Raw genomic sequence first — 22,559 nt, forward strand, 5'->3', positions numbered from 1 at the left:
TTTTCCAACTTTTTTTGTTGTTGTTCTTGGTATACTACCGCTTACCAAAATTTGTGGGCTAGTATACAACAGCATATGGATGATACAGACTAAAACTGGGGCCTTGTCATTTGTTATCTCGTAACTTTCTTAAAGAACTGACACCTTGTCTCTAATATCTTATCTCTAAAGAATGAATCTTATCACTCAACTCTCTAATTAGAAGACCTCCTACCAATAACTTCCTTCATAGAATCAAGCATAAATTAAATTAATAACTTTTCTAATTTCTAGCTGCTTCTCTCTATCCTTCAATTCCTTCCCCACGAATACCGAGCAGCTACTACGTTCCAGTCTCTAGGTGACTGGGAAACACTGATGAATGAGGAATAGTGCCCTGTTCTTGTGGAGCTCACAGTGTAGTCAGAGTGTCAAACAGTTAAACCCAATGTGACCCAAGCACAGAACTCAAGAAGGAGATGGACTACTGTAGGGAAATGGCTCTGCCATGGTTCCTTGGTGACTAAAGCTTCTAAGTCAACAGTGACCTCAAGTTGTCAAATTCACAGCTTTCTTTTTTTCCAGTCCACAATGCATCTGTTAGTAGTCAGGATACTGCTGAATCCCCCATGCTTCTTAAACTTTTCACTATGCCTGGATTTGCTGACACTGTTGTCTCCTAGGCCTTTCTCTCTGACCACCTCTTTGTTGATTCCTGTATGAGTCTCCTGAAGCTTCCATACCAAATTACCACAAACTTGCTGGTTTAAAACAACAGAAATTTGGGGCACCTGGGTGGCTCAGTTGGTTAAGAGACTGACTCTTGAGTTTGGCTCAGGTCATTGTCTTGGGGTTGTGAGATCGCACCCCACATTGGGCTCTGCACTCAGCTGGGAGTCTGCTTCTCTCCCTCTGCCCCTCCCCCTGCTCATGCTCCCTCTCTAAAACAAAAATAAATAAATCTTTAAAAAAATATAGGAATTTATTCTCTCACAGTTCTAGAGGCCAGAAGTCCAAAATCAAGGTGTCAGTAGGGCCGTGGTCCACTGAAGGTTCTAGGCAAGAATCCTTCGTTGCCTTTTCCCAGTTTCTGGTGGCTCTTGGCAATTCCTGGTATTCCTTGGCATGTGGCTGTATCACCTCAACCTCTGCCTCTGTCTTCACATGGCCTTTTCCCCTGTATTTGTCTCTGTCCAAATTTCCCTCTACTTATAAGGATACCAATCATTGGATTATGGCCCACCCTAATCTAGTATGACTTCATTGTAACTTAATTACAGTTGCAAAAACCCTATTTCCAAATAAAGTCACATTCTGAGGTTCTGAGTAGAAATGAATTTTGAGGGGGGCACTATTCAAGCCATCACAATTCCTAACCTACTATTTATTTACTGGACACAGTGACATTTCTCATGGTTCTATTTTCAGTTCTCTTATCTTTAAGCTCTTCACCCAGAGCCTCTCAGTGTGACTTTTCCCTATTTCACTTTCATGGCTTCAATATTTTCTTCTATGGAGATGACTTGCTAAGCCATTTCTTAAATAACCTGACCCTTTTCTGAATTGGCGTCTTGCGTTCCCCAACTTGTGATAGGCATTTCATCATAACTAGTCCTCTAAAATCTTACATTATAAGTGTTCAATGCTGAGCTTAGTGTCTCTCCCACAATTCTAGACTACCCCATTTCTTCTCTGACATTTCCAGTCCCCAATAATAGTATTCCATCTATCCAGTCACTCAGGCTAGAGTCATTAAATTTTCCCCTCTTGTTATTTTCTGTATCTTGACATCGAAATCTATTTATTCTACCTCCAGACGTCACTCTCTTACATGCCATTCCAACCGTCATTCTCATTATTGCCGAGCGATTGTGCTCTAAATAGGCCTCCAGGCAGCCCAACCTCTAGTCTCGAATTCATCTTTCCCGCTGTAATCAGCCATGGTTGTTACTCAGCTTGACGCCCTTAATGACTACTCTCACAGAATAAAGTGCTTATGGAATAAAGCCCAAAGGTCTCAGTATGCCACTTTGGAGCTCATCAAGTACTATGCTAACTTCTTTCTCTGCACTTCTATTAAAACTTACTATACTATGCTGGGTGATAGTTGCTGATGTATTTGTTTCATTAAGCTTGGACTGTAAGCACTTTGAAAGAATGCTTGTAAGAACACCTTGTAAATATTATTAATCATCATCATCACCTTTGGTGCAAGTTTGTAGGACAGAACAGAGGCTAAGTAAAGCAGATGAGGATTTACAAAGTGCTAACACTCAAATGTTCTTAACTGAAGAATGGTAAGATGTGGTATATCCATACAATAGAACATTGTTTGACAACAAAAAGGAATGAAATACTGATCCATGATACAACATGAGTGAACGGCAAAAACATTATGCTTAAATGACAGAAGCCAGTCACAAAAGACTACAAATTATATGATTCCATTCATACGAAATGTCCAGAATAAATATGTAGACACAGAAAGTAAATTAGTGGTTGTTTAGGGCTGGGGGTTGGGGAGACTGGAGGGTGATAGCTATAGGGCGCTAGGTTTCTTTTTGAGATGATGAAAATGCTTTGAAATTGATTGTGGTGATGACTGCACAAGTCTGTGAAGAGATTAAGAACCAGTGAATGATACCCTTTAAGCGGGTGAAGTGTATGGTATGTGAATTGTATCTCAGTAAAGCTGCTAAAAAAAAAAAAAAAGTGCTAGCAGCATAGAGAATCAAGATTTTTAATTTTGATGTAGTATTTAAAGATGTTGTTACAAAACATATAAGGTTCTCAAGTTTAATTTCTTTTTTTCCTAACTAGGACTTGAGTAAAAAAAAAAAAAAAAAAAAAGGAAGGCATGCATGGTTGAAAACATATGACAAAAATGAATTTTCCAGGCCAATGCCTTTATGAAAAGGATGGGTAAAGGGAATAAGAATTTATAGTTTGTAATAAAAATTGTTTTTCTTCAACATTCAAAATCTAGAGCAGAACAAGAAGAAAGCTGGCACCTGGAGATGGTAAGCCCTTAGAGGAAAGTAGTAACTGCTAACATTTATAAAGCACTATGTGCGTACACTGTCGTAAGTGCTTTTTACATCTAGCAGCAGTTATTCTTCCTAGCAACTCAAAGAGGTATGAACTATCATCATGCCTAATTTATACATAAGGAAGCTGAGGCACAGAAAAGTTAAGTATTTTGCCCAAGGTACTTGGATCTGGACCCAGTTACTTTAGTTCCAGAATCTTCGTTCTTAAAAATTGGGCTATATTGCCTCTCTGTACTTTTCTCCTTCTGTCTTTTTCGTTTCTCTTCAACAATGTAGCTTTCAAGAAATCATTCATGTTTTACGAATAATGGGTTTTATTGTGACTTTCACAGGGCAAAAATACTATTGGGGGAGAATAATTCATAAAAAGATGATCATAGACCATCCATTCATATTTACTAACCTTTCTTTTTTTTTTTAGACCCCAAACATTTTTCATACTGAGCAGTAAACATCAAACACATTGATTGCTAGGCATAATTCTTTGTTGCCAGAAAGAAATGTTTCCCCCCACTTTTTAATGTAACAGTATTTAATAGGAAAAGAGAAATAGACAAAATTTCTACCACCAAATAAAGTGATCGGACAAAAATGACTTCACTATTCTTCCAGTTTGCAAATGTTTCCCATTTATTTTAAAAGCATGTCTTATTGACAGATTCCTTCCCTATCTCTTATTTTTGAAGGGTGAGAAATGCTGGCATTTCAAACTATCTACCTACCAACTCTATCTATCTATCTATCTATCTATCTATCTATCTATCTATCTATCTATCAATCTATCTAAAATCTCATTTGCTTTCTCAGCTTTCTCTACAAATTCTGCTTCAGCAGACAGTTCACAAGTGAACTAGAAAGTGAGTTCTCTTACTGCCTCACAGATAGAACACTGAGTCCCCAGCAGGCTGGAGGGGGAGTGGGCCCCAGGGCTGGCCAGCATAGCATGGGGGACCCATGGGAGTCACAGAGGCGGTGGCGCCAGCAGGGACGGCTTGTTGTGCCCCACTAGCTCTCCTTCCCTTCTTCCTCAGCAAACGAGTCCTCGGTTCCCCTTATACTAGGCGTGGCCTGGTGACACAGTTCTGGACTCTGGGATGCTGGCAGCACAGTGTGCAGAGTGTGGGTTCCAAAAAATATCCTTAAAGGGAGGAAGCGTGCTCCGTTTTGGTCTCTTCCTCTTCTTGTGGCTGGAATGGGGACAAGATGCTTAAAGTTTGTGCAGCCATGTTGGACCATGAAGGAAAAGCAAGTGCCTAAGGGACAGCAGAGCAGCAGGAAGCCGGAAGATGCCTGGAGCCTCAGGACTTTGTAGAGATACTGACAGTCCTAGTCCGCCTGCCTTCAGACTGTTCTCATGTGTGACAGGAAAAGGTTTTGCTGAAGTTGCCGTCGTTTGGTATTTTCTGTCTTTCATATCGGACCTAAACCTAACTGACACAGATCTCAGTAGCCCTGACAGTGTTTTTCCTGTGTTGCTGGGATTCCTCCTCAAGGATTCATAAAAACTTTATGGGAATTTATAATCTATAAAGTATCTTGAAATTGCATGTTAAATCTATGTTCATTCACACACTTTTCAGGGAGAAGAGGCCCACAGCAACTCATTTAATTTTTCAGATTCTCAGCTTTCTTTCCTATAATAAGGGGAGAACAACCCCCTCTGAGAGCTGATTTCAGAAGCTGATATAATCTGTATATGGTGCTTAGCACAGTGAATGGTACCTAGCACAAGACACACTCTTTTCTAAAATATTGTCAATAGTCTCATCACACTGCCTATTGATCTTAAATCTACCAGTCATTTATGACTTCTCTTACTCCCTGTCATTAAACTACCCTACTAGTTGTCAAAGGCATAGAGTCTTTCTCTACAGCGTCTCCTCCATCCACTTCTTTTTCCTCACACCCCCGCCCTCTGACCCTGCTCCAGCTTACAGCCTCTGTTGTCTCCTCTCTGAGACTCCCAATAGGTCTTCCCACGTTTGGGCTCCTCTTTCTACATTCTACTCTTTACCAGACTTCTAAATCAATTTACCTAAAGGCCTGGACTGCCAAGGTTCTTCAATGCCTACCGAATCAAATACAACTCCACCTAAAAGGAGTCAAGGTAGCACAAGAAGAAGAAAAAAATTCATACAAACCTAGCTTTGAGTTCTGGTTTTAGCTCCTTACTTGCTTTGTGCTCCTGGGAAAATTATAGGACTTCTCAGAACCTGAGTTATCTTAGCTCTAAAGTAGAGATAATAGTACCTACCACGCAGCATCGCAGTGCAGATCACAGGGACATGACATATAAAAGGCCAAGTCCGGTGCCTGGTACCTACTAGGTTCACAATAAATGTGTTGCCTTCCTCTTTTCCTGCATGGGAAGGACATGGACTAAAACAATGTCTGTCTGTCACTTACCACCCTTCCACGAATCCCTTATTTGTGTAACCTCTGCTAGCCAAACCAGGTTATTTGCCACCTCCCAGATATAAGTTATGTCTTCTCTTATTCAATTCTGCAATTGTGCTCAGACTGATTTTTTTCTTCGTATCCCTTTCCCTTTATCTATGTTGAGATCCTACTCAGCCTTTAGGGAGTCCTTCATTGCCATCTCCTCTATGAAGCCTTTTCCTGATGTTTCCAGGCAGATGTAAGCTCTCCTTGTTTAAAAAGGCACATTCTCTGTGTTTCTTCTGTGGCACTTCACGGTTCTACCTTGCCTCATTTTATGTACTTGTTATCCTTCCTAAAAGACTAGAGATGCCTTGAGAGCAGAACTAGAGCCCTGTAGACGTCTGCACCTCTCATAGCCTTAACCGAGGTCCTTTTATCTGTCTTTACTGTGTTAACTTCAAAAATTTCAAGCAGAGCTCTTTTCAGTATATCCCTAGATCCTTTTTTTCCTACTTTTACAACACCACAAAGACAGAATGATTACAAGTGTATTCAGGGAATACTCTATTTTAGGTTTCTCCCTCATTGTCCAAAAAAGGAGGCGATGCTTCTGGATGTGGAACACTTAGTCGATCCCAGTGACCCATCATTCAGAACCATTTATTACCATGTCCATTGGGTACACAGGACTTTTTCTTTTCCCTTATTTCCTAAGATTCTGGCTCTGCCTCTTACTTTTCTAAAGCCCCCAAGACTTTTTTTTCTTTCTGCATTTCAACAACAATGAATCTCATATCTGGGCTTTGAGCACCCCTCCTAAAGATGATGGATAGGAGCAAAGCCTTCTGGGACACATTAGTACAGCTGCCAGTGGGCAGGAGGTGCTTATAAAATAAAAAGGCTCGGGATTCTGGGAACATATTTGCAGTTATAAGTGAACCGCCCAACACAGCTGAAAAGAAACACCCAAGAACACTTCCTTCTACGCTTTTTAAGCTGTGCATGGAAGAGGCACATCATATTAGATTGCAAGTCACTCTCAGAAGGATACTTTTTATGTAGTGTCACCAGGTGCTAATATCACGACCTTTGCCTATCAGGTACATGTGCTTTAGAATCACAGGAAGCTTGTAAAGTCAAGTTTAAAGCAGCAAAAGTCTAGCTTTTAATTTATTGGATAATACTGAGTATCAGGGTCTGACTTGAAACATTTTTCCATGTAATTATGAAAAAGAATAGCACCCCCACATAGCTATAGTGAAGACTGAGTTCTACCTGTGGATAAGTATGTAAGATAAAATATTATCAGAAAACTAAACACGATTAAATCACCACTAAGCTGCAGGCATGAAGCATCATGTTGTAAACTCCATTTCAAAAATAGAAAATGGTTCTACATGTGGAGCTCTCACACCTCCTTAGACTTGGGAGAGTACAGAAACCACGAAGCTGCTAATGTGTCCACAGTCATTGCATTAAAAAGGAAGTACTGACCAAGAAACGTACGGATTTTAAGTGTTTGGGGGACAAGAAAATAGCTCCAATGTTGTCAGTGAGTCACAGGAGCTTGCCGAATCAATATTTTGGGAGGATGCTAGGAGACACAATGGGAAGATTTAAGAAGTGATGTGAGGCTTTTCCCCAGATGCAGCCAGCCTTTGATGTACAGAGAGAAACAGCTCTGTCAGATATCTGCAAAGGGAAAAGCTGGAAAAACCATAGCAAAAAGGAGTCAAGTTTTTTTTTTTTTTAAGTGAGGCGGTCCTTCTAGAGACCCTCTGCCAGCAGTGATGCTTTTCTAACACCATAGACTGTATATAAAAGATTTCTCCCTTGGAAGAGCAGAATATGCTATGCAGACCTTCCAAGTCAGTTAGACTGGAAAGAAGCAGCTGACAGTGTGAGGCCAGTACTGAGCATGAGTTTGGCCAAACTAGCCAGAGTGAAAAACAAGAACCATAAGAGAGATCCGATATAGAATGGATCCCTTTTGGGGGTTCCGAGCTCACAGTGACCCCTACTTCACAGCCATGCTGGTGAACGTGACTCCACCCCATGGCCACAGTTGAACGAACCAAGAGCACCTGACACCCCTCTAGGTGGATGAGGAATGTGGAAGTGGACCGGAGGTTGGACTTGTAAATGTGACTCTGGGAGTTGGACTCTGGGAATTGTGGGGAGACTACCAGGTGGCCTGAGAAACAGGAGAAAAGCTAGCTTGTTGAAAAGGAAGAATGAAGCAAACATAGGGAAAGAAGCGGAGAAAAGTGATAGTGTGTAAATACTCCCCTGGGTTCCTATCTTCCATTCCTGGCTGCATCCTTTGAGAGGCCCTGCTGCCCTTGGCCTCTAGGGCTCCCCACTGTATCTTGATACTAGATCCCCCCATTTTTCTTTAAGTCAGCTTCAGTGGGGTTTCTGCTACCTGCAACCTGGAGGACTGTGGCTGACATACTAGCTCCGAGGGCCTGACCATGCAGCTTTGGGAAGGTAGTGCCTCTTACAGCAACCATTCTCTGTCAGTGCAAGCAGGCTATTAATCACAGGCACAGCCAGCATTCCTAACAACAGTTATGACACTGACAGGCTATAAATCCAAAAAAAGTCTTTCTCAGAAAACAGGGCTTTCTTGGTCTAACACAGTAGGGTCCAGGTTCTTTGATCAATCGATATGATGACGATGATGATAATGATGATACTGAGAGCAGCTACCATTTGCTGTGTGTTGTAATAATAATCTACTAAGCTCTGAGCTATGTAAGGCTGGGTGCTTTACACACATCATACCTACTTCTCACAACTCTTCACGGTAGTGAGAGTAGAATTTTGTTTGGAAAGGTTTGTGACACAATGCACAACAGAGATGTCATCTGGGAAAGACCAGCATGCTGGGAAGGCAGGTAGCTGCAAGAGGGTACTCAGCATGATGGATTCGCCATGATTCAAGATCTGTCCATTGGCCTTGCAGTCTCAGCAAATTTCCATGGTGTCCTAGCACTGACTAGATTTAGGAATGCTGAGTCATGCAACAAAGTTCACTAGAGACTGATATATAAACCAGATGCCAAGTTATTAATTTACCATGAGATGTATAACCGCCAAGCAGCCTGGATACTGATGCTGGCCTGAACAACGTATGATACTCTCTCTGTAGACAGAGAGCATCGGGAGCCAAAGTTTTAGAAGGTTGTTTGGGTGGTTAGATGATTTGAATGTTAGACACAGAGATCTGACAGCTGCTATATTCGTCTCCATAAAGGGGATTTAGCTACCAGGTGAACCAGACGCTTGGGCACCATTTCTTTGGATGCTGCCAGGAGAGCTTCTGCCAACAAATGCTTCCGTGACCTTCCTAGGCCTCTGGAGCTGACCAGTTTTCCTTCTGAAGGAAACATTTTTTCTTTAGATGTCTTAATAGCCAATCCATCTTGTGTGTCTAGGAGTCCTTTTATTTATTTAAGGTTATTTTGTATATTTGATTTATTATTTTGTATTTGATAAAGCATGATTTCATGCTTTAATAGTCTAAAGTAAAAGGATAATTTTATTCTCCTTCTTTCCACGTTTCTCAACAGAGTAGCTAGCTCTCTATCAACTGAATGTATCACCTACGATATTATTAGCCCAGTGTTTTACAAATAGGATCAAAAACATAGGTTTAGAGTCAGAAAGACCTGGGAGAAAAATCTGGCTCTCCCATTTTTAAGTTTTATAATTCAATACAAGTTAACTTCTCTTGGCCTCAGTTTCCTCACTTATAAAGTGGGTATAATGCACACCTCACAGAATAAAATGAGATTTACTGAGGTTATTATGCAAAGCATCTAGCACAGTTCTGGGTGTAAAACACAGAGATGATCATAACACATTGGAGCAAAAATAACCATGATCTCAACCATTTAGATTCTCCTTGGTTTCCAAGGATGTAATTTTTTCTTCATTATTCTTCCAATGTGGTTTCACTTTGATTTTTATAATCATATTAGTGTTACTTTAAAAACTAATTTCCCTGACTTTTGAACTGAATAAACAAAAATGAACCCTACATGAGTGCACTGATTTCTTTGGCTTACTGTTCTCCTTCTCCACCAGAAATAAACAAATGACACAGCTTGCTTTTGTCCTTTTTCTTCCTGTTATCCTTGTGAAGATATCGTTTATGGACTCTAGTCATGTTTTGTTCATATAAGAATTCTGCACTAAATTCTCAAGCTTGAAAATGACTTTTTAACTGAGAAAGTGCTATGAAATCAGACAGCTTTTGTCACAAATTAATTCTTTTGTTCCCAATTAATTCGGTTTGCTTTCAGATGTCAGAATTCCCCCAAATTACATGATTCTTCCTGTATAAATATGTGGATCTATCTTTATATTTAGCTATTCTATCTTTTGAGTTTGCATATGCAATTATGCCCTCTTTTTTCAAGTAGATTATAAACCTTGTAAGAGTAGGGACAGATCAATCTCTTTATATCCTCACTGTCTATACACTGTAGCATTCTACACTAGATCGAGAAGATACCGAATAATTCTTTGTTGGGGAGAAATGCTATGAAGTGGAAATAAAAATGACAGAGATGTTTATCTCACTTGGTTAATTGTATTCACATTTTCTGAAGGGACAGATCTGAATCTAAGTATCTATTTAATTTTTTTGGTGTAAACTTTTGTGAACCTGTGTTAACTTTTCCTCAAGTTACTTAAACATTTTCTTTCCTTCTCCTTTGACTTTTTTTTTTCTTAAGATTTTATTTATTTGACAGAGAGAGAGAGAAAGAGAGAGAAGGAGCACAAGTAGGTAAAGCGACAGGTGGAGGAAGAGAGAGAAGCAGGCTCCCCACAGTGCAGGGAGCCCAATGCGGGGCTTGATCCCAGGAGCTGAGCAGAAGGCAGACGCTTCACTGACTAAACCACCCAGGTGTCCCATCCTTCTCTGACTTTAACACAAGGAATTTTATGTACACCCTAGATGTTTCTTACATTAGAGGAATTCCTGACTTTAGCTTTTACAGCTTTTCCTTTAATCCACATCGTACGTTATGGATGCCAAACTACCTTCCAATTTGCTCCTTTAACTTTGCTTCCCCTCTGTTTAAATTGCTTCAGTGATCCCACCCCCTTAGTATTTGTTTTGAATTGTAATGCTCAAGCTTTATCCTCTTAACGATCTTTGAGGAAAGATGATATTTAGTTTGGCCTATTCTCACATACCAAATGAAGATATCTAAAAATTTAGTGCAACACATAAATGAAAAAAATATGAAACAAGAATAATGCAGTATTGAGAGAGTAAGAACAAGTACCATGACAGACCTGTGTGAGAATTAAAATGGATTAAAATTTTACAATCTGGGTACATGTGTATTTCCAAAATTGAATCCCGAGTAGGCTGTGTGCACAACAGGATAAGGAAAGGAAAACTTAGAATGTGCAAGATACAGTGCCAGAAATTCTGACATTTCAGCTTAATTAAAATGATACAACATTCCTTCTAGGTTGATGGCATTATTCTACCCTACAAGTTGTAATTTTATTGATACCTAAGTATATTGCTAATATTTAAAATTTAGCATGATAAAATTATAAACTGACCTTAAAATAAGCTCCTTTTGCTTTCTGTGAACATTAATTTCAGGGTCTTTATGCAGAACCTACGGTTAGTTTGATTTAATATAAACATGTTTTTCATATTTTTCATTACAATTGCAAAATAAATTCCATAAACTCATATGGGGAGCCTGTTTATGAATGCCATTACCAATCACGGAAAGATACATATAAACAGACAAATCTGAGAGTTCTGTATAAGTGAACTCTATAAGGTCAGTTTTTTACGAACTAAACGGTCCTCAAGAAAAAAGTCAACCAAACTTGATTCTGTTTTTAGGACTGAAACCAAAGAGATTAACTTATCTTTGTATTTAAGGACTAGCCTCTGTCTAGGGGGCAGTGGGCTTGGCAGTATATGCAATGATCTAACCAAAAGCCTATGTAATGTAATGACATTAGACTGTGTGTTTATGGTAGATAATACCAGTGAAGCATAACACCATGCATCTTAACATAATTCAGTTTGGAAAACCAAAACTCATTCAATAGCCCCATAAAATTATGACAAACAGTGTAATACTTTTGAATAATACAAAATAGAAACACGGACATTCATGCATTCATTCATCCATCTGTTATACTGAGCATCTCCAGGGCAGTGGACACTATAAGGGACATAATGACAGGTTTGATACAATCATTGCCTTTGGAAACCTACAATCTAGGAGACAAGATATGAATACACAATTAAAATGTGAGGAATAAGGTAAGAAATAGCATAAAAGTGGTGCTCTGGAGTGTTACAGTACTACAGAGGAAGGGGGTAGGTAATATGTGTGGAGATGGCATCCAGGTAAGGCTTCATGGAGTTGAGGGCATATGGGCCATTTGGAAGTGTGGGTAGGATTTCAGCAGAGAAAGGGGAGAGTCAAATGAAGAGGGGGTGGTATGTAAGTGGGCTGTCACTAGCAGCTTTGGTAAATGCTGAACAGGCCACTTTGACTAGAGGGTAGGTCATATGTAAAGGAGTGAAAGGTAAAGCCGGGTGGGGAGGTTATTACGCAGGGCCCTCAAGGTCAGTCTACGAGGGTGACAGAATCATTGAAAGCTTTTGTCAAGGAATTGATACAATCCACCTGTTCCTTGAAGAACTTAGTAGGATAGCTTGAAGGAAGAGAGACTGAAGGCTGAAATTCTATTTAGAAGGGTCTTTTAGTGGTCCAGACATTTGCTTGTAAAGAAGGAGTGGAGGGAAAGAAATGAACATTTATTGAAAGCTCACTATGTGTAAGGCATTTATTTGTTTTAGCTGTAATATTTCACTCAATTCTTGTAACGTCTCTGAAAGGTAAATAACATTAACTCCAGCGTTCAGTTGAGGAGCTGAATCCCCAAAAGCAAGCCCAAGGTCTGGCACTGCAAGTGCTCAAGGAAAAAGCTGTCATAGCGAATCAAAGCTGTGATTCATGCAACATATTTTCTGTTCTCAACAGAAGCTCCCAGGAAACAAAATAGTTTGTCCAGTTCTAAGACTGCAACCCAGAGAGTTATTTCTACCAATGAGGCTCACCCCAACCCTTGGGTCAAATTCTGCTTCTCGTCAGGGCAACATAAGGATCAGACCAGGAGCTCAGCAGCATGGCAACCTTCTGCCAGTCCTGCTGTATTCTTCTATGCCAGTTGTTGATTCTGGGCATTCTTACTACTGGGATCAAGCTCTTCCTTTCAACTGACAGGAGGTCAAGCCTCTCTTACTTCTCAGACCAGCGTCCCTGTCTTTGAAGTCTGCCCACAACTCAGTTCCTATCTCTTCAATAAGATGTGAAACCTCTCTGATACCAACTCTTTGCTTGTTGCCCCCTGCCAGGCTTCCTTCATGCAGTGCTTTGCTTTTGTGACAAATCCACTGTCTAGACCCTGGGACTGTCCCAGCTCTTCAGGTCTACTCTAGCTGGTCTGCAGAATCACCAATCCCCACTCTCTCTGGTCTAGCCTATGCTTCTATTCGATGAAAAGACTTTTGACAACGGTCACCATGGTAGTAATGGGTAGTACTCACACTTAAATATTACATAGAACACGCTGTGTGCCAGGCATTGTTCAATGTGTCTTTCAAACATTCCTTCCTATAATCATCACATTATTAATAGCCTCATTTTACTGATGGAAAAAAAAAAGCAAAACAAAAAACCCAAGGCTGAGAGATTAAGTTACTTGTCTAAGGTGATATCTAGCGTTCTGGCTAGAATTTATCCTCTTAACCAGAATGCTCTTCTGCCTCTCCAATGTCAGTGAGAAGATAAAGAACATGTCACCAGTGAATGTACTATCTCAAGTGCCTTATTTAATACAACTGGCATAATACTATGACTAATAGTTATCAGACTTATGTTAGTTAACATCTAGTTATAAATATGAACCCAAAAAGCAGTTAGGAAGAAGCCCTTACATGATGCTGAAATTTTGATATAGAAGTATTTTCATTTTGACTGAACATACTAAAGATATTTTGCATTTGGGCAAGTCTAATAAGGCACTAGTATTAAAAAATATTGCTATTTTACTTAGCGAAAATAATCTAAGAATGTTGGTAGAGAAGGTAATCATGAATATGATCTTAATAGGAGGGGAAACATCTAAGGACTTAAAGAATCAAAGGAGAGTTGCTAAGAGAGAAGATTTTAAAAATTCTCAACACAAGAAAAAAAATAATCGAATTAAAGACTGCTCGGGGATGTACTGTATGGCGACTAACATAATATAATAAAAAAGCATTAAAAAAAAAATAAAGACTGCTGACATCCGGGCAAATCGAATAGTTCCACACACTCAAGTTCACTTGACAAAATGATGACGCATTTTATTGTTATCAATTCAGGTGAACATCTGACTAAATACATCAGAATCAGAAATTTAAACAAGAATTAAATAAGAATATGTTAATGTTAATATGCTAATATGTTAATATGAATTTTGGATTCAAACTGGATTCAGCATGGAGTCTGCTTAAGACTCTCTCTCCCTTTGCCCCTCTCCCCCATGTTCTCTCTCTCTAAAATAAATAAGTCTTAAAAAAAATAAGTACAGAGCACTCATTAAAAAAAATTGGGAGGGCATCTGGGTGACTTAGTTGGTTAAGCATCCGACTCTTGATTTTGGCTCAGGTCGTGATATCAGGGTTGTGAGATCGAGCCCCATGTTGGGCTCCCCGCTGGGCATGGAGCCTGCTTAAGATTCTCTCTTCCTCCTCCTTACCCTCCCTCTCTAGAAAAGAAAAGAAAAGAAAAGAAAAGAAAAGAAAAGAAAAGAAAAGAAAAGAAAAGAAAAGGAAAGGAAAGGAAAACCTGGTGAATATCTCTATGTACCAAGGGCTGGATAAAAGTGATCAAGAAATACAAGGAGCTTCTTTTCTTGTCTTTTTATTTTTTTTAGATTTATTTATTTATTTTAGAGAGACAGGGAGGGGGAGAGAGAGTGTGCATGAGTGGAAGGAAGGGGCAGAGGGAGAGGAAAAGAGAGAAGAACCAAGCAGACTCCCTGCAGAGCACAGAGCCCAGTGCGGGGCTTGATTCCGGGACCCTCGGATCATGACCTGAGCCGAAATCAAGAGTTGGATGCTTAACCGACTGAGCTACCCAGGGATCCCCAAGGAGCTTATTTTCTAATAGTAGAGAGAGTAAGACCATGAGCAAGTAAATAAATAATGCATACGATAATTCTAAATAGCAATATGAGCTATGATGAAAGTAAAACAAGGCAATGTAATTTACAACAAAGAAGTGGTAGTGAACCAGCCATGACAGGACATTTGAGCTGGTACCTGACTGACAAAGTTGGAGACCAGAGCAAGTGAAATGACTCTCAAATGGTATGCTCAACCAGTATGGCTGGAGTATAGTAAGGAATGGGGAGACTGGCAAGAGACCAAGTCAGCGAGGTGGGCAGGGCACATATCACAGGTCCTTATAGGCCATAGCAAGATGGTTGAATTTTGTTCTAAGAAGTAGAGGAAGGCACCAACAGGTTCTAAGCTAGAAGAGTGATGTGACCTGATCTACAAGACCACTTTAGCTGCTGTTTGGAAAATGCATTACAGGGAGTCAAGAATGGAATTGTTGAGACCAATCAGGAAGCTACTGATAGGTAGCAGGGAACAGGCAGGTGGCAGCCTGGACTCCCGTTGTGCCAGTAAAAAGAGGGAAGTAGATGGAAGAGGGACATATTTTGGGGGCAGAACTGACAGGACTTGTTGATGCATTAGATGTGGGGAGTCAGGGAAAGAGCAATCTCACTGTTCTAAGTAGATGGTTGTGTGATCTAGTGATAGGTGGAAAACTAAGAGGAAAACAAATTTTTGGCGAAATTCACATCTGTAGACTATTGATAAGTAGAATGATAATGCAGTGATACCCTCAATGACATTTACATTAAACTCAGGGAAATGACAAAAACAAACTTTCACAAAGTTATATGGAATATGACCACTGGTTAGACAGTTTTCCTATCAGCCACCTCACGCCCAAGACCATTCTCAGCTCTGGAAACAAAGATGAAAAAGGAGTCATCCATTCTGGCCTTATGTGGACATATTTTATTTCATGAAGCAGTTCTAGAAATGCTGAAGAGTGTGAGCACATGGTAGGGATTCGAAAAATGTGTCACCGGTCCCATTACATTCAGAGAACATGTAACATAACCTCCTATAAAAGGGCTGAGAGTAGAATTGAGAACTCTCAAAATTGCCATGAATCACGAATCTGAATTACATTATTCCCTATTTTAAAATTTCTGTTTTGTGGGTGTGTATACATATGTATGTATGCATACATATACATATATATGTATAGTTGTGTGTATTTCTCTCTGATACTACTGATGGGAAAAATAGATTGTTCTAATCTTTTTTTAAATTATTATTATTTTTAAAGATTTTGTTTGTCAGAGAGAGAGAAAGCATGTGCACAAGCAGGAGGAGCAGCAGGCAGCGGGAGAAGCAGGCTCCCCACTGAGCAAGGAGCCCGATGCAGGACTCGATCCCAGGACCCCGGGATCATGACCTGAGCCGAAGGCAGATGCTTAACTAAGCCACCCAGGTGTCCGTCTAATCTTTTTTCCTAGTATGTAATCAGCATTTTCCCACAATGCTTTTATTTAAAATGAACAGTCACTACCTACCTGCAGCATATCGCCAAGGTCTGCCGTGCTAATATCTGGATCCTCTGTGGTGTTGAAGGGCACAGGGGTTATCCGTACGAGGGTGAGCACTCTAGGTTCTGGGTATCTCCATAACATCATCCCCGAGCTATCTTCAGTTTCATTGTAAAACAAGACCTCATAGACACCAGGCATTTTCAAAGGTTCTGTTAAATGAAAAAATAATTAACTGCATGCTTTTGAAAGGGAACATGTTGATTTATTACAGAAAGAGAACGTTATGAGGATAAAAGATAAGAATGTAAAGAAGCTGGTTGGCCATTTTTATATGGTTTGAGACAGGAACAAATTAAGAATTTTCCCTTCAGAGAGACTGAATAGTAATGTACTATTTTTGTACTGCAGGTAGGTATTAATGTACTTTTCAAGTGATTTTGATGTGTTATTTAGTGAACGTGCAGTTAACAGTCTCTCTCATACTGCAGCTGTTGCTACTTACCAGCATCTCGTATGTACTGGAATAGGCCCGTCCGTAGGTCATCTGAACTTTGTTCACTTTTAAACATCTGGTTCTTTTCTATAGGAGATGGCATTTGTGGCACTGCTTTGGGAACTTGCACTTCAAAATTTCCCTCCTTGCTAAGGTATCCACTGAGTAATTCATGCAGAAGAACTAAACAATTCAAATGTTCTTGACCCCAGAAAACCTTTAAGAATCATATGAAAAATTTTAGTGGCTTTTAAATACAAACATATCATAAAGATAATTAGGCACAATCATACTTGAATTAATGCAAGACCATAATTACGTTCAATTTAATTATTGACAAAAACTTAACTATAGTTTCTAAGTAATTGACCTATGGGATGAAATTCTATTACTTGAATAAATATATAAAAATGAGAAAATCAATTACATCACATGTTTTGTGAATAACAATCGATTTTCAAAGGTAAATTACCAATGAAATTATGTTAGTGCGAGGTAATGTTTATGAGTTAGCTAAGTGAGAAAACAATACCTGTAACAGTCTGAGAGAAGGCAATGAAGATCCTCTAGGCCAAAATGTTAATAAAAGAATAATAATAACCTTGTGGGATAGCTTCCTTCATTTTGTCATGAGATTAAACAAACACCTCTTAATTATAAGGTTCCTTTCTTTGCACTTTTACTCTTCAGAGAAAAAGAGAGAGAAGGCTTCCAACTTCTGTGCTTACGGAGAATGTGCCAACATACAGTATTCCACAGCCCCTGATAATCAACCATAGAGGAGGCACAGTGGGGTTTCAGAACAAAGGCCTTGGTGTTTCCTCTAATAAAGGATCAATTTTTCTTTTTTCTGTATGTGAAGAGTACTAGTCCATAACAGAAGTATGACCAGTGGGTAATAATGATTAATGTCAGAGGACTCAAAATGTAAATAATGTTATACTTGTCTGTATATATTGGATAAAGGCAATACAACCGTTATTTCTAAGAGAACCAGATTAACACAGAAAAGAGAAAAAATATAAAGATGTAGAAAACAATAATCCGAATTCCTGTGGGTAAATTTTAAACCTAAGTTTGGGTCCTGCTTTCTGGAATGAAGGCAATAGAAATAAAGGTAAGAGATGTGATACTAAGTCTACCGTGTTCTCATCAATCTTGTTTTATTGGATCCTGAAAAACAGAGATATGTGAAAAGTCAAGCTGGGGAGTTGAACACTGTGCTCTAGGCTTTAAGTTGTCAAGAGACAGTGAGTTTATAATATAGAGATAATATACTATGTTTTTGTCTTACTGTTGATTTTAATGAGGAGTTACTTTGCTGTCTTGGGAAAATGGTAATACACTTAATATTGTTGATAAAACACCATAAAATCCCATGCTTATTGTTAAATACATGAAGATTTCTGATAGATGCTGAACATCTCCAAAGAAATACAAAGCAGAAGGTTATTAGACTCCTTCCACATCTAGCTCCCCGTCAGTAAGAAAACTGGTGAAAAAGTCAAGACAACAGAACTTTTAAATGAAAACAAGAAATTCATATATAATATGCCTCCATTATTAACAAATTAGTCATTTCCATTTTCTGTAATTATGAATTTCTCAAGATTTTTGGATTTACGTCAAACTTGAGGGACATCAAATCATATAAAGAATACATTAAAATCTATCCAAATGGAAAGTTACCAAGAAATAAGTTGAATACCCTCATACAGACCACACATTGCTATAAATCAAATGCATAAAAGGCTGCAATTGATTATATGTCAAGTGTTAATCGTCAGGTGTTACAATATCTAAAGAACCTGCCACGGGCAAATGGTTCTTATATATCGCTGATGACACTGTGCTTGAGACAAGTTGACTACTTTGTAACTAAAAAAGTCTATAATTAGAAAAAAGTTTAATGACCGAGCAGTTCCACTCCTAGTCACATATCCAAGAGAAATGAAAACAAACGTATGTCCACACAAGAGCTTGTACACAAATGCTCCTAGCAGCATCATTCATAATACCCCAAAGTGGAAAGAATCCCAATGTCCATCAACTGATAAATAGATAAATGTGATATGGCCACACAATGAAACATTATTTGGCTCATTAAAAGGAACAAAGTGTACTGAGCCTGGGTAGCTCAGTTGGTTAAGCGTCTGCCTTTGGCTCGGGTCATGATCCCGGGGTCCTGGAATCAAGCCCTGTGTCAGGCTTTCTGCTCAGTGGGGAGCCTGTTTCTCCCTCTCCCTCTGCCTGCTGCTTCCCCTGCTTGTGCACTCTCTCTCTCTCCCCCTCTGTCCCTCTCTCTGTTAAATAGATAGATGATAGATAGATAGATAGATAGATAGATAGATAGATAGATAGATAGATAGATAGATGATAGATAGATGACAGATAGATAGATAGATGATAGATAGATAGATGATAGATAGATAGATAGATAGATAGATAGATAGATAGGAACAAAGGAACAAAGTATTGGCACCCACTACAATACGGATGAACCTTGCTTGAATTACGATGCTAAGTGAAAGAAGGCAGTCACAAAAGACCACAGATTATATGATTCCATTTACACAGAGTCAGAAAGTGGATTAGTAGTTGCCTAGACCTAGAGAGAGGATTAGAGGGTAATGGGGAATGAATGTTAATGGGTACAGGGTTTTGAGAGTGTGTGTGTGTGAATGTTCTAAAATGGATTGTAGTGATGAGCACACAACTTCATGAATATACTAAGAAACCACTGAATTGTACACTATATTTAGGTGAATTGTATGGTATGTGAATTGTATCTCAATAAAGCTGTTAGAAAAGCTTGGTAAGAGATCAATCTGATAATACTCTTTCTCACCATATCGGGATTTATCTCACCATATCGAAAAATGAACAAAGGCTATGGGAAAAAAACTTATGGGAAAAATGTGGCCAACCCCCACAGACCTGTAGCAGACCTCCTCTTAAATCAATGGATATTTTTGGTACGGACTGTTCTGGGCCTGGATTGCCACTGTGTTTACACCACTTAGCTTCCAGATTGGCAGTAGCACAACACGGTCCTATCAGAATCCGACTTCTTTCTTTGAGACTTGTTTTAAGCAGAAAATCATTTACGCTGAGTAGAAATGATGACCCAAGAATTACGCCTGGGGGGGGGGAGAAAGGAGAGGGGTATATGTTATAATTATTCCTTGTCAAAAAAGTACATTTAAGCAAGAACTATCTGTATTTTTAAAGAGCATTAATTCACCCTTTTTCAGAGTCTTCTTTTTCAGTTGGCTTTCTCCCACAGTTTTATGCCACTTATATAGAATTCTAGTTATGAAGCAGGTACGCCTCATTCACATTCCTAACAAAGAAATATTTGCCAAAACATTATGACTTTTTCCATGTGTGAGCATTTTAAGTTTTATGAGTAGAGACATTTTCATTAAATTGTGCCAGTTTTTCAAACAACTACATTAAGAATCAGAACAGCTGCTTCATTTGTCTATGTTAACATGATGGGAAAGGGCAATTTTTGGTGATTTCTTATTGTAGCAGAGTATAGTATATTACTTTGCTAGACACTCAAGTTTTTGACCGGCCCATGTTAAAATTCAAAACAATCAAAATATATAACATGTGTTTTCTAAAAATTTTAGTTTAATCCAAACTTCACACATCATAACCACTTGAAGTTTACGAAGTCTTAAAAACAGATAGTGGCAGGTTAGATTTATGAGAAAAACTATATGCTATAGTTCAAAGTAAATATACCCAGAAAAGGAATACACTTTAAAATGTAGGTTTTCTTTTGAACTTAAACTAGAAGTGTAGATCAAAACCTTTTCATAAAACCAACAGCACACTTTAAGATATTTGGATGCAAAGTTAGAGTGGTGGGTTAACTTTCCCCCAAGGAGCTCATATTCTGAATTGTCATTGTGAATATTGAATTTCACCAGACCACGTTTGTAATGCCCATGGCTTATTTTTCTAATGATATTTGATCCTTAAAAGAGATGAAAGATTAAAAAACACCTTAGGCCCATAGTATACACGTTTCAAAGTACAGTACCCACATATTGACTTTTCAATTCTGTGGAGACTTGAAAACTTCATATAGGTTGTATGCTTCTACTGCAGAAATAAGATACATACCTTCTGATCTTCCACGGAAGACTTCACACCCATGTAAGTTAGGGCTAAGACTTTTGTTAAAAATTAGGATGGTAGAAATCAGTTTCATAATTTTTTTCAACTAAATTGTGGCACTAAGACTTCTATTTCATTTATACAACTTTCTTGATTCACAACTACACCTCACTTAAAGAAAATAAATAAAACAGAAAAAAAAAGAAACAGGTCCCCAAATGCCTAAGAATAAAAAATCATCTCCATTAATTGGATTATGAAAGCATAGGCTTGATTCAGTACAGTCATCCAGCAAGTATTAAGGGAATGTTAGAATTACATTTCCCTTTATTCTGCAATACATGTATCTTTATTCTGCTCTATCCACTAGTAATCTTAATGTGAATATTCTTTTGGTTCCTCATACACGAAATGTCTAATAACAAAGGACTTCCAGGTTGCTTATCTCATTTAAAGTTTATCATTACCTCGCCAGACATCCAGATTAAAAAAAATCCCAGGGCCCACTTTGGGGGCTCTTGTCCTCTTATTCCAAGACTTAATTTCTAGATCATTCTACCCATCTCCATTATTTTAAAACATCAAGGAAGAGAGACTTTGGTAAGCTAAATGACTGAAATGTAGACCACATCATTTTCAAGCTTTAGTAGACTGACCATCCCGGAGGCAAAGACCATCTTATTCAGTATAGTACTGGGCACGACAGTAGCTCTTCAGGATATATCCCAGAAAACTGAATTGCCAGTATAAAATCTGATCCTATTTTCATCTGTCCCAACATATTTTTTAACTGACAGACAAAACAGAAAAGTGCTTAAATCTTTGCCATTCTTCATTTTGCATTACCATGTCATAGGATAATAAGGTCGGATGGAGGAGACCTTAGAAACCATCCATTCCAAGCCCCCCTCCCCTAAAAGAAATCACACAAAACCCTTTTTATTTTGAATTGATGTTAGAATCACCTAAAACTTGCAAAAATATACAGAGCTCCCATATACCATTTACCTCTCACCTAGCTATGTAACCGTAGCAGAAATACTGAAATCAGGTAATCAACATTGATATCATACTAGTAAGTAATCTACAGATCTCATGTAGATTTTTGCCATTTTCCTCACTAATATCCTTTTGATGGTCCAGGATCCATAGTAGGATCCCCACTGCATTTAGCCGTCAGGTCTCCTTAGTCTCCTTTAATCCGTGACAGATTCTCCAGCTTTCTTTGTCTTTAATGACCTCGATGCTCTTGAAGAGTCCAGGCCAATTATTTTGCAGAATGTCTCTCATTTTGAGTTTATCTGATGTTTTCTCATTAGAATGAAGTTACACATTTTTGGCAAGAACCCAGGGAAGTGATGCCCTTCTCAGTGTATCGTATATTGGGGTATGTGATATTGCTGTTCTGCTACTGGCAATATTAACTCTGATCACATGGCTAAAGTGGTGTCTGCCAGGTTTTGCTACTGTAAAATTGCTATTTCTTCTTTTGAAAATAACAAATATCTTGTGGGGGAGATATATGAAGGTCATGCAAGTATCCTCTTTTACATCAAACTTTCACCTGCTAATGTTTTAGCAAACATCAATGTTTCTTGCCTGCAATGATTATTACTGTGGTATGTGATCATGTTGATTTTCCATTTTTCTTATTCTTCTACATTTATTAATTAGCATTCTGTGGTTAAAAAGAGCTGTCCTTTCTACCCCATTTATCAGTTCAATTATTTATTTGTATTAGTATGGACTAACGGGTATTTATTTTCTTTTATGGGTTAAATCTAATATTATCATTTACTTTGTCACTTCAATTGAACCAGCTC

General features: G+C 38.7%; 1 protein-coding gene across 7 annotated transcripts in view; it reads right to left on the bottom strand.

The window, feature by feature from the left end:
- Window positions 1–22,559, bottom strand: part of VPS13B (vacuolar protein sorting 13 homolog B) — a 760,370-nt gene that overhangs the window by 123,358 nt on the left and 614,453 nt on the right. For all 7 annotated transcript variants that reach the window (XM_087864704.1, XM_087864702.1, XM_087864703.1 and 4 more), the window contains 3 exons: window positions 19,543–19,745; window positions 16,615–16,822; window positions 16,137–16,321 (listed from right to left, as the gene is read on the bottom strand). In XM_087864704.1, coding sequence (XP_087720830.1) covers window positions 16,137–16,321; window positions 16,615–16,822; window positions 19,543–19,745 — 596 coding nt within the window. The remainder of the gene's footprint in view (window positions 1–16,136; window positions 16,322–16,614; window positions 16,823–19,542; window positions 19,746–22,559) is intronic.

The sequence above is a fragment of the Ursus americanus genome, chromosome 9 (genome assembly GCF_024610735.1).
Source record: "Ursus americanus isolate L20-20 chromosome 9, mUrsAme1.1.p, whole genome shotgun sequence".
Lineage (NCBI taxonomy): Eukaryota > Metazoa > Chordata > Mammalia > Carnivora > Ursidae > Ursus > Ursus americanus.